Consider the following 13,267-nt stretch of genomic DNA (forward strand, 5'->3'; position numbering starts at 1 on the left):
CTGTTCCTGTCTGTCTGTCCCTGTCTATCCCTCTCTCTGACTCTCTCTCTGTCTCTGTAAAAAACAAACAAAAAAAACCCCGAGAGCTTAGGGGCTGATGGTTGTGACAACTGAGCCTGCAATTGATGACCATCAATCTTAAAGGTGGACTTCATTGGAGTTGCATTTTGCATGAAGGTTAGGTGCTGTAGCAGCATGTGAGGCAAAATATATCAAAATTAACCCTCAGGAAGTCCTTAAATGGGCCATATTGAAGAATGTCTTATAATATAGCATTTCTGACATGTCTAGTTTTTCTTCCAGTATTTAAATATAACTTTGTCTTTGTTGAAGAACAGATGAAGCAGTTGGTATCAATTTAGGGACCATGCTATACAAAAAATGTGTCTCTGGAAGCACTACCCTTCAGTTCAGGGGGAGAGATGCTCCTGCCTGAGGGCACACCGCTGTAGGAAGCATAGAGAAAGCTTACTGGGTAACACCGTGGCAGAATCACCTGTGGTGTTAGTTCCCTGCCCTCTTCCTTCAGGGAATGTGCCATTGAAGTTTTTATTTTGAGCATAGGGTATGACTCTGTTCTGTTTGACTGGGTTTACATGGCTGTCGGGGCTGAATGTAAATATCCAATTATTCCTCACATATATTGTTTAATAAAAGTTTCAAAATAATCTTAGGTTTTCATAATAACCAGGTAAGCAGGAGTAGTCAACCTTTTTATACCTACCACCCACTTTTGTATCTCTGTTAGTAGTAAAATTTTCTAACCGCCCACCGGTTCCACAGTAATAGTGATTTATAAAGTAGGGAAGTAACTTTACTTTATAAAATTTATAAAGCAGAGTTACAGCAAGTTAAAACATATAATAATAATTACTTACCAAGTACTTTATGTCAGATTTTTGCTAAGTTTGGCAGAATAAATCTTTATAAAACAACTTACTATAGTTAAATCTTATCTTTTTATTTATACTTTGGTTGCTCCGCTACCGCCCACCATGAAAGCTGGAATGCCCACTAGTGGGCGGTAGGGACCTGGTTGACTGCCACTGAGTCTCTGTGCCTGATACTTACTGAATCAAGAGAGAATTTATTATTTTTCATGTTGAAAGAATTTTATTTACCTAATTTTTTTTTTTTAATTCAGTGAGAGAAGGGGAGACAGAGAGACAGACTCCACATGTTCCCGACCGGGATTCACCCCATAAGCCCACTAGGTGTTGATGATCTGCCCAACTGGGGTGTTTTATTGCTCAGCAACTGAGCCCTTCTTAGCACCTGAGGTGGAGACCATGGAGCCATCCTCAGCCCCTGGGGCCAACTCGTTCCTATTGAGCCATGGCTGCAGGAAGTGAATAGAAAGAGGGAGAGAAAGAGAGAAGTGGAGGGGGGTGGAGATGCAGATGGGTGCTTCTCCTGTGTGCCCTGACCAGGAATTGAACCCAGGACATCTACATGATGGGTTGACTCTTTACCGCTGAACCAGCCAGGGCCTATATTTCCTCTTCATGTTCAAAGAATTATATTTTTTGAGCTAAATTTAGTGCTTTTTAAAAAGAAATCTATTTTGGAGTCATTTTATGGCTTATGCCTTTTCATGTATAATATTCTGATAGCAATTATGCATTGTGTAATGTAATTGTTACTGTTCATTACGTTTCAGAGTTGATGGTGACTTGAATTTTTCTTTGCAGATGTTCCTTGTATTTTTAGTGGTGACCAGATTGGGATGTTAGATCCTCATCAAACACTTTTTGGTCCACATGAATCAGGTCAATGCTGGAATCTCAAAGACGACAGCAAAGAAATTAATGAACTCTCAGACCAATTTGCACCATTTCTTGGCATTTTTGGAAGCACCAAGGAAACATTTATAAATGGCAATTTTCCAGGAACAGTTTTCCGCTTCCCTCTTCGCCTACAGCCTTCCCAGCTTAGTAGTAACCTCTACAATAAACAAAAGGTTCTTGAGTTGTTTGAGTCTTTTAGAGCAGATGCAGACACAGTGCTTCTCTTTCTGAAAAGTGTGCAGGGTGTCTCCTTATGTGTCCGAGAAGCTGACGGGACAGAGAAGCTGGTGTTTAGAGTGACTGCTAGTGAGAACAAGGCCCTAAAACAGGAACGGCCAGATTCTATCAAGATTCTGGAAACTGCTATTAGTAACTATTGTAAAAAGATTCCAAACAATACCATAACCTGTGTAACATATTACGTAAATATAGTTTTAGAAGATGAGAGCACGAAGGACGTACACAAGACGTCTTGGTTGGTGTGTAACAGTGTGGGAGGGCGAGGGATTAGTAGTAAACTTGATTCTTTGGCTGATGAATTGAAATTTGTCCCAACCATTGGAATAGCCATGTCTTTGTCAAGCAGAGATGATGAAAATGGAGCAGAATCTCATTTCTCAGGAAAAGCATTTTGTTTTCTTCCCTTGCCGCCTGGAGAGGAGAGTAAAACAGGCCTCCCAGTTCACATTAGCGGGTTCTTCGGTCTGACTGACAATCGCAGAAGCATAAAATGGAGAGAGTTGGACCAGTGGAGAGACCCGGCTGCCTTATGGAATGAATTTCTGATCCTGACTGTTGTTCCGAAAGCCTACGCTACTCTGATCTTAGATTCAATAAAACGCCTGGAGTCAAAGAGGGGCTCTGATTTTCCCTTGTCAGTTGACGTCATCTACAAGCTTTGGCCTGATGTGAACAAAGTCAAGGTGCACTGGCAGCCAGTGTTAGAACCTCTATTTCACGAGCTGTTCCAGAATGCAGTGATTTATTCAATGAGCAACCAGTGGGTCAAGTTGGACCAGGCGTATTTCTCAGAACTCGATGAAAGTTTGGAGTACACAAAGACTGTGCTCAACTACCTCCACAGCTCAGGGAAGCAGGTTGTCAAGGTCCCAGCGAATCTGTCTGCAGCCATGCAGCTCACTGCCTCCAGTGAGAAGCCCATGCGGAGGGTGACCCCTGCGTGGGTGCGGCAGGTGCTGAGGAAGTCTGCACACCTGGGTGGCGCCGAAGACAGGCTTCACCTCTTAGAATTCGTGCTTTCCGACCAGGCCTACAGCGAACTTCTTGGGTTGGAGCTGCTACCTTTACAAAATGGAAATTTTGTTCCCTTCTCCTCATCTGTATCAGATCAAGATGTAATTTATATTACCTCAGAAGACTATCCAAGGTACAGATCACACTTTTAAAAATAAGTGTTTACTTTTACATACTCCTCTGTCCCTGCCCACATTTAGATTCTTTATTGAGAAATTCATCAATTATCAATGTAGATTTTATAATAAGGAAGACTTTTGCAGAAATATAATACTTTGTTAAAGTATAAATGGACAAGTTTTTACATCTTAAAATGAAAAAAAACATGTTTATTAGTTAAAAAGCTATTCAAGCTGTTGTTTTTCTTGGAAATTTTAAAGACAAAACACTGAAAACAATGGCTATTAAGTGCTAATAACTAAGTCAGATGTGTCAATGAATTTTATGAAATTTAATTTAAATGAATGAAAATAAAGTGTTAAGTGATTTTTTTATAACTAAGGCTGTATATTGACATTTCAGAAAATAACATTAATTCTACTCTGAGCTATTTATAGAGTAGCTCTGGCTATGCATGTGGTTCATGAAGCGCTCATAGTTTAAAGCAAAGGCTCATTCATATTTGAGCAAAAACTATTGCAATGTGATTTGATGTGTGCATTGACCTGTGTAAAATAGTTCGTTTAGCTAGCTTGAAATTATTTAATTTATTTTAGACTTGTTAGAAGATTATAATTGCTGCGGTCCTGTCACTTTTTAGGTCCCTTTTTCCAGGTCTTGAAGGAAGATTTATTTTGGATAATTTGAAGCCTCATCTTCTAGTTGCTTTAAAGGAAGCTGCCCAAACCCGAGGTATTCTAATTATTTTTTTAAATAAACCTATTTATAAAAGTCTAAAAAGTCTTTATAAGTTTTCTATTAAGTTTCACCAATATGAAATTGCCAATAATTTTCCATTTTCAACATCTGTAAGTTAACAGTTTCATATGGTTTAACCTAATATAATTGTTATATTTTAAGATGTTTCAATACTGGATTCTGACATCTAAAAGAATATAGAGTTGTATTGAAGAGTCTCTCCTGTTACATTATGTTGGTGTACATTTACAGAGATGCTTTCTTAGTCTGCACAGTGCTTTACTTTCTATGCTTTCTCATTTGTTTCCTCATTTGAGCCCCCAGCCTCATTCCTTGTAGCATATGCGGTAGTGAGGACAGCTGTTCTCCAGATTGCAGAGATGACACATAAGGAGGTTAAGTTCAGGCTCTTAAGCTTATACATGTCTAGAGCTCAGATCTTGCACCTGTCAGCCTTGTTCTGTTGCCCATTTGCCCTGCCCTCCACAATTTTGTGCGGTTGTGCCGAGTCACTTTAGGGAAATGCTGACAGGTAAATGAACTGTGCCACAGAGTCAGGAAAGGGGACTCCTGGGATGTCAGCAAAGGATGAGCATCCTTTACTCAGAATTCTTCTTAGGAAAAGACAGAATGGTTTGGAGAGAAAAATCACTATGGTTCTAAGTTTGATATTATCTTACAACTTTTGCAAGCATCATTTTCCTCATAAGACTATTGCCCAAACTTTTTTCTAGTTAGATATTGGCCTGAAAAATTCTGGTTTTGTTCTACTGGTTAAGGTTGCAAAGCATATTCTTCGTGATGTGTCTTTTTTTGTTTGTTTGTTTGTTTTTTGTATTTTCCCAAAGTGAGAAATGGGGAGGAGTGAGGTGTGGGCGGCAGACTCCCGCAATTGCCTGACTGGGATCCACCGTGCATGCCCACCAGGGGGCAATGCTCTGCCCATCTGGGGCATTGCTCCATTGCAACCGGAGCCATTCTAGCACCTGAGGCGGAGGCCATGGAGCAGTCCTCAGCACCTGGGCCAACTTTTGCTCCCACGGAGCCCTGGTTGTGGGAGGGGAAAAGAGAGACAAAGAGATAGGAGAAGGGGGAGGGTGGAAAAGCAGATGGACGCTTCTCCTGAGTGCTCTGGCTGGGAATCGAACCCGGTACTTTCACATGCTAGGCCAATGCTCTACCCCTGAGCCAACTGGCCAGGGCTTATGATGTGTCTTTTATAACATATACTATTTCCTTTTAAAAGGTAATGACAGGAAAAGTTGTAATAATTGTACTATCTTAATTCATTTAAATGTAGGTGAAAGGAATTGGAATTGGGAGGCAAATTAAGGAGAGAGTCAAAGTGAGACTAAAGGAAAAGGAATATGTAAATACTGTTTAGTGTAAGTAATCTGTAACTCTGAGGTAGTAACTGTGACAATTGATGGGAATTGTCATCTTCAGAGTAGCCTTTTGGGGAGTCTAAACATGAATTTCTGTAACCCTGCCATTGTTTAGTCCAAAGTTTTGGAAATGCTTATTATTCAAATATTATTCTATTCTGTTATAAAAACTTTACACTGAACGATACTGTACATACAGAAAAGTATACATATTATAAACGTAAGCTTAATGGAATTTTGCAAACCAAAAATACCTAGATCACCATCACCCAGAAAACCCTTCTTGCCTTTTTCAGTCCCACCTACTCAACGGTGACCATAATCCTAACGTTTTATTTTTAATTTTTTAAATTGGTTTTAGAGAGATGAAGGGGGTGGGGGGGGGAGAGAGAGAGAGAGAGAGAGAGAAACTTCAATTTATTTATGCATTCATTGATCTTGACTTTTAATGGCATTGACTAATTTAGCTAGTTAATTGTACTTTCTGTAAAAGATGTCATATAGTATATGTATGTATTCTTTGTGTTTGCTCTTTCACTTACTCTGATATTTGTGAGATCATTGACGTTGTCACACAGAGTTGTAGATGTTTCCTTCTTAGTGCTGTGGTATTTTATTGTGCAATGTATCACCTTCTTTGAAGAGAATACTCTTTTTGATAGCCAGTAGTTTCAGAGGTGCATATTGATATAGAAATCAGCCAAAAGTTATTGAGAACCAATCAGGTAAATACCATGCAAGACCAACAAAATAATACTGCTTTTACTCAAACCATTTTATTTATTTATTTATTTATTTTTATTTTTTTGTATTTTTCCGAAGCTGGAAATGGGGAGGCAGTCAGACAGACTCCTGCATGCGCCTGACCAGGATCCACCCGGCACGCCCACAAGGGGATGATGCTCTGCCCATCTGGGGCATTGCTCTGTTGCAACCAGAGCCATTCTAGCGCCTGAAGCAGAGGCCACAGAGCCATTCTCAGCGCCCGAGCCAACTCCGCTCCAGTGGAGTCTCAGCTGCGGGAGGGGAAGAAAGAGACAGAGAGGAAGGAGAAGGGGAGGGGTGGAGAAGCAGATGGGCGCTTCTCCTGTGTGCCCTGGCCGGGAATCGAACCTGGGACTCCTGCACGCTAGGCCGATGCTTTACTGCTGAGCCAACCGGCCAGGGCCTCAAACCATTTTAAATACCCTGTGGCATAGGGCGTGACCACAACTTGCTTATCTAGCCTTTGACAGATGGGGGTACCTGTTATATTTTTAAGGATGAGTTAAAAGTTACTTATTAACTTAGGTTATTTCACATCCCACTTTGTATGTCTTTATTTTCTCATCTGCTGTGACTTCTGGTTTATCTTGGGATTATTCTGTGTGCACTACCTTTTGTCTCTGGTTCTTGGTTAATTTTCTTTAGACTGTTACTGTTACACTAGATAGGGTATACTTACTGTTTTTGTCACCCATAGGTGTGGCTTGGCTTTACCAGAAATTGTCTTCATGGTCACTTTCTTTTTACTTTGATTATATGTGTTAGGCTACCATTCTTTTGATTACTTAATAATCCTTTTCTATATTTTTATTTGACTACATGGGTGAGTGGATAACTGCTTCCTGGGCACCTTCCTTCTTATTTTTATATTGTTAGTTCCAGAAAAAAAATAATTTTGTTTCAGACCAAAATTACATTATTGCCATGAACATACAATATTTTGGGAGCATTATAATGTAGGGGTTGATTGGGGACACAAACAATGACTGGCTTTCCTTTCCTGAGAACTAGTCAGTGAAGATACACAGAAAATAGTTCAGCAGATTGATGTCTAAAATCACAACTCTATTATAATTTTACTTTGGAGATCATAGCTAATGTCAGGCGGTGGACTTCTACAGTTCAGCTCCAGAATTAAACAGATTAGCTGAGCCCGTTGAGTGGAAATACCACAGGCTTCCTTACATGGGGCCTGGCCCTGTGCACAGAGCATGGAGCAGCTGCCCTGTAGCCACTTGTGAGCAGGCAGAGTCTCTCCCTCTCTGATACCAGTTACATATGTCAAGCCACTTCCCGGTGGAGTGGTGCGGAGGGAGGGTACTAGTGCGTGTGGGGGAAGGAGGCCAAGGGTATTATACGGAGCTCCCTTCATATGGTAGGAGATATCACAGATATATAACATTTGGCATTTTTTGCTCTAAATAATGGTTATGCGACTGTCAGTAAAAACTGGCCAGTTTCGAAGGGACTGCTGCATATAGTTGAAACATGGTTTTTATTTCTCTGCTGCAGTGGGTACTTCTCTGATTCTATAGCTCAAGAAAAATCTGTCTCATTATTTGACAGTTTTGCCTTTTACTTGTATCACATTTAAAATCATGAGCTAAATATTAAGTTATTGTTTGTCTTTTCTCTTTACATCTACTGTACCTTTTCCAATAGCAATTAAACATGTTTCAGTCTTTCTCATTTTGGGGAAAGCAAAACAAACCTTAGATTTGATCTCCCTTCTTGCATGCTGTCATAGAGAGTAGTGCATGCTTATTGTCTTTGCATTAGTTTCCCCTTATCCTCATCCCACCATTCAGTAGCTACTGTAGTTATCAGACCGACTATCACAGGTCATCCTTTTTTCACCTGATAACGGTTTCAAAGCATAGGAGTAGTGATGCTGGCAGTTTAGACCTGCCAAAGAGAAGCTGTAAGGTGCGCCCTTTCAGAGAAATGGTATGTATAGATAGGAGAAAACTCATCTGAGGTCGTCCATTTAGGGTTCAGTGCTCGTCATGGTTTCGGGCATCTGCTCTCTCCCGGGCACTGCCACTGTTGTAGTCGATGGCCTGTGTTTCTGTGGCGTATTACTGCTGCCATCTCTGGACCCCTCCCTCCAGCATGTGCTCCTCGTCTGTTCATGCTGCTCCCCTGTGGAAGGTATCCGGTTAGTGTGGAGTACAGACTTTTCGTGATTGTGAACCTGCCGTCTCATTGGCTGTGATTCATTCAGTGCCCCTCTTTCTGTTTTCTCTAGCACTTGTAGGTTGGTAAACTGTGGCGCTCCCTTAATCTCCTGAGAGCAGAGCCCAGTGAGTTTTGTCACCACCATGTAGCACAGTGCCTGCTCTAAGGTGGGTGCTCAGTAAGTTTCTTTTTCACTCAAATGAAAGGTTTTTTATATCAGTAGTTCTTTTATATGCGGCTCTTTTTTCTTAGAATACTTTTGCCATTTTCTACTTTGCCTTGCTGACTTTTATTCATCTTTTAATATTCAACCCACAAGTCTCCCTGAAGGCAGTCTTTCACATCTCTCCCCACACCCCTGGTCCTCTGTGCAGAGCTGAGGTAGACGCCTCTGCTTGGCTCGTGGAGCCCAGAGCATGGTCCATTTGACCCTCTTCACCTTATTATAACAACCATATTTCTGCTGTGCTAGACTATAAAATCCTTAAGTGCAGGGGCCATCTATTTTATTTTTGTATTCCCAGTGCCTGATTGACAAGTTTGGTTGGACAAAAATTAAAAACTTAATGCTTCTGTATGATGATCTTGGGGTCGGGGGTACAAAGATGAATAGGAAAGTCTCTGGTATTGTGCCTGTGGGTTAGTACTTGTTTTTAAAGTAAGTTATCTCTCTTACCTTAGTTGTTCTTCACAGCCATGCCATAACAGAACCTGTATTATCATCTTCATTTCAGAGGGGGAGACTTTGAAGCTGATATAGTTTGAAGGATTTAAATGACTTGCTTGATTGCAGAGTTGGAGCTATGATTCTGATTTTGTTTTGCTTTTTTCTATTTCCAGGTCTAGATTATTTTTGTATTAAGTTACTTGAATAAATGGGTGACTGTTAGAAGTTGGGGGATAGTTAGAAGAGTAGATAAATGGGTTTCAGAGAAAATAAAGAAAAACCAGTCAAGTCAGATGGTAGGAATATATAATTGGTTGGCACCAAAATGATATTTATATTTTAAATTTTTTCTTGTGTTTTTATTACACATGACCTCATGCCTTGTTCTATCTCATGATCAAAGACTCCTAAATAAACATTTGTTTGATTGTCCCCCATGTCTCGGGCATCTTGCCAGATGGACGTATTGTAGAGATGAGTACTGAAGGAGCTCAGAGCTGAGCATAGCCAGCATGTCAGTGACACTGGCATTTAGTGAGGTTGGTCCTCCATGAAATACTGAGAACAGAGTTTGTTCAGGAGGGGTGTGGCAGGTCAGGGGACCTCACAGATGAGCTGGAACATGTTCTGACTCATACGTTCAGGAGAAAGACTGTGAACTTCATGGCTCAGGGCATAGCGTATTTACATTGTCCACTTTGACACAACTTTGTGATGATTTGCAGTGTTCATTATAGGGATAACAGCATCTTATATATGTATGTAAGAAAAAACTTTAGAAAGAGTTGTAGTTTTAGGTACCAGCTTCAGGAGTGTGGATCAGCAGCATTTCAAAGATTTTGCTGCAAGCTTTGTGCCACTGGGATGTTCTGGTCACCACTTCCCAGCTGTCAGTCGGAGGGGCTGTGTTTTAGGAAGGCTTTCTGCCTCTCAGTCCTTGTTCAAGAGATCTGGAGTGCAGAAATAATCTCAAAAATCTCACATTTATTCTTGCCTATCTGGGTAATAAAACACAATACTCTATGTTATCTGTGTAAAATATTATTTTCCCACTTCTTATTTGAAAATCTTCCAAAGGCTCTCCTTTTTCCTTGAACAAAGGCCAAAATCCTGAACATTTTCTGTGAGGCTCTTTATTATCTGGCTCCATTTTCTGGGTGTTATAAAGAACCCTGGAACGTGGAAAGGGTCCATCAGTGTTTGCTGTATGATTATTATTAACCATCTCTTCCCATACCCTTTAGTCTTTCCCCTGGTAGCTCTCATATTTGGAAGGCAGCATGCTCTTTTTCTCCCTTGGATGTGGTGCATGTGATGCCACCCTCTCTATCTTACCCCTCATGCTCGTCTTCCACACAGCCCATGTGTGCTGACCTCGTCCTGAGCTTCTCATGACACTCATGCTCTTGTACCTGTTTAGTTGTTTATAATAATTTACCTACTACCTGCCTTTTCATTAGACTGTTAGGTCAAGTCTGGGACCATGTCTGTTTTGTTCTTCTCTGTATATCTAGCACTGACTGACAAATGCCTTTAAAGTAATTGAAAGGATGTTAAGGTTAAAAGAGTTTAAATTCCTTGGTAAGACCCGTGGTTTCTGTATTTGATACCAAGTTTAGCCAGAGGCAACCAAATACACAATACCTCACAGAGTTGTAGAGATGTTCTTGATCAAATAAGTGGCTTGGTTTAGGCAGATGATGGGTTAGATATCCATGGAGCAATTATTTGAAGTTTTTAATTATTGATGCAAACAATGGAAAATATATCAAATCTTCCCTTCGTTATTATAAAGACAGAATTAATGAATTAATTGTGTATTACTTTGTAGAGTTATTCCAAAACTTTTTAAAAGTCAAATGTCTTTCTTTTTCTTCTTATCTAGAATATGTAAGTATTATGTGATGATAGCCTATACAGAAAGCCTTGGGAGGCTTATCGAATGACTTTATTTCTGTTGTTGAAATGTGATTTGTGCATATAGAGTACATATTCCTTTCTTCTTGCTTTCTTTTTAAACTAAGATTCCTTACCCTATGTAGTTTGGAGTTTTCATTGAAATACATCTTTAAATCTTAAATGTATAATTTGCTGTTTGGAGTTTTATTTATGGCTTTTCTTTTACATAGTGGTGTGTTAAGACAAATAGTGTTAATGTAAAACTGTCATCTTAAGATACAGAAAAATTTCTGTAGTCATCATGTGAAAATTGTGACAATTCTTTTTCTAAGAAAAGATTTAATTGTATTCTAGCACAACTTCTCTGGGGATACTCAGGTATGATAACTGACTAAATGTTGTGTCCATTTTTAGCCTTATGTTTTTGTTCATTTGACTCTTTGAATCCCATTTTTTCATTTACCTAAGTAACTAGAAATTATATCATTTTTTTCTAGTAGTAATAACTATTAAAGGGGAGAGGAAACTATACATATTGATACATGTATGTATATGGTTGTTATACATACCACAACAAAACCATATTTAAATGGCTTGGAAACATTCATTTCATAGAGCATTTAGTTACAAATGAAAGAATTATGTTGAAATCTTTGGTATTTTGTGGCTAAGTATGAAAGTGAACACCCCTATTATATGATACTTGTAAGTGTTGAGATTAAAAAGGGTAGAGGGGCATTAGTTCTGGACCTGTGAAGTGAGAGCCTATGACTTAGTGAGCTGCAGGGATGTAGCAGAGGACAAGTTCTGTAGCCAGCCCAGCTTCCCTTAGGGACAGGTGCTTGAATGTTCTTACAATGCCTAGTGTATCATTTTGTTGATTTTTTTAATTAAACGTTTTTTACTTACCCTGTGTTATTTTCCCTTAGTTTACTTTCACTTAGAAAATTAGAGGGTATAAGATTTTCTTTACAGAAACTTTTGTAAATAATATTTTTGGAGTTAATTTATTCTTTGAAGTAGGCTATACCTATATTAAAATTAATTTAGAAACTAAGCTCTTATTATACTGATACTTCATATAAATATTAAATTTGTTTTCTAGCTTATATTAAAAGTGGCTTAGCATTCACAACTACTGTTATATATTTTTAAACCTTAATTAATATATCTTATATTTTTAAGGTGTAATCAAAGAGGAAAGCACAATCTCATAGCAGTGGGCTGCCTAGTCGCCCTGCCCTGCAGCTCTGGCAGTGTGAGGGACCTGGCCGCTGCTGCAGCCCCGGTCGGGGTGGAAACGAGGGAAGCAGCAGTAGTGTGCATGTTGATTTCCTAAGAGGGTCCCTCTGCTATTTTTGAACCACCTTTGCAACCCCATCCACATCAGAGTGGATGTTTCCCCCGGCCCCCACGGTGTGCGCCATGCTGCCGCTAGACGTGTGGCGTGCCAGCTGGAATCTTGGTGGGCAGGCAGGCTTTCCTTTCCTTTCCTGGTTTGGCCTTTTTCATTTGACTGACTTTTACATTTAATTGGACCTTCACTTTATCACATATGTACTTACAGAGAGATTTGGATATCTACACAGTGGAGCATTGTCAGAACTCATCAACAACCAAAGCTACCATTGCCCCTTTCTGTACAAGAAAAGTATAAAAACACTTGTAACCTTGGGTATCAGAGTGGTCAGCTGGCTTTGACTGAGCGAGGCTGGTCAGCTGTTCTAAACACCCAATTCATAAAAGCAATAAGGACTGAGATTTTTTGGTTAAGTAAATTTTGAAATAGACCATAATATTCTGTTTTCATCCACATTGAAAATCTTAGTCAAAGTTAGTACTGAATATAAACATACATGTAAATGTATACAATAAAAAAACAGTGCAGTCTTTCAATAGAGATTCAGTGTGTTGATATTATTTTGAATAAGTCTCTTAGGAGACTTATTTCTTAATTAAACAATCATATTTAATACTAATTTACATAAAAAGCTTTCTGTCTCTAGGAACACTTTCAATACTGCTTAGTTTTAACTACTTTGGACAGTGCTGATAATTTTAAAGGCGAGGCCATAAAAACACAAGTCATTTATTACAGTGCTATAAATTATTTTGCTTATACTGTTAGAGAGTGCTTTACCATTTTAGTGACTTTCTAAAGAACAAGACTTTTTTCTGTGTTAACATATATAATTTAGGATTAAAAGCTATATAAGTGCTTAAATACAAAATAAATAGAAAACAGAACTTCAGATTGAATTGACTTAGGTACTTATAATTTACCTGTGTCTTACTACATTTTCTCTCTCCTTTATTTTCTATTATGTTTTTTTAGTTGAGCATGACCGATGTGTTAGTTGCATGTTATGTATAGTGTGTGTTTTATTGACATATTATTTATACATTAATTTTGATAATTGTCTTAAAGGTAGGTATGTGTTTTATATATGGCCAAATTTTATGCAAGGATATTG

General features: G+C 39.1%; 1 protein-coding gene across 2 annotated transcripts in view; it reads left to right on the plus strand.

Moving 5' to 3' along the window:
- SACS (sacsin molecular chaperone) overlaps window positions 1-13,267 on the plus strand; it is a 94,351-nt gene that overhangs the window by 66,352 nt on the left and 14,732 nt on the right. For both annotated transcript variants that reach the window (XM_066381000.1, XM_066381001.1), the window contains 3 exons: window positions 1,692-3,174; window positions 3,802-3,893; window positions 11,148-11,171. In XM_066381000.1, the coding sequence (XP_066237097.1) occupies window positions 1,692-3,174; window positions 3,802-3,893; window positions 11,148-11,171 (1,599 nt within the window). The remainder of the gene's footprint in view (window positions 1-1,691; window positions 3,175-3,801; window positions 3,894-11,147; window positions 11,172-13,267) is intronic.

Source organism: Saccopteryx leptura, chromosome 4, assembly GCF_036850995.1.
Source record: "Saccopteryx leptura isolate mSacLep1 chromosome 4, mSacLep1_pri_phased_curated, whole genome shotgun sequence".
Lineage (NCBI taxonomy): Eukaryota > Metazoa > Chordata > Mammalia > Chiroptera > Emballonuridae > Saccopteryx > Saccopteryx leptura.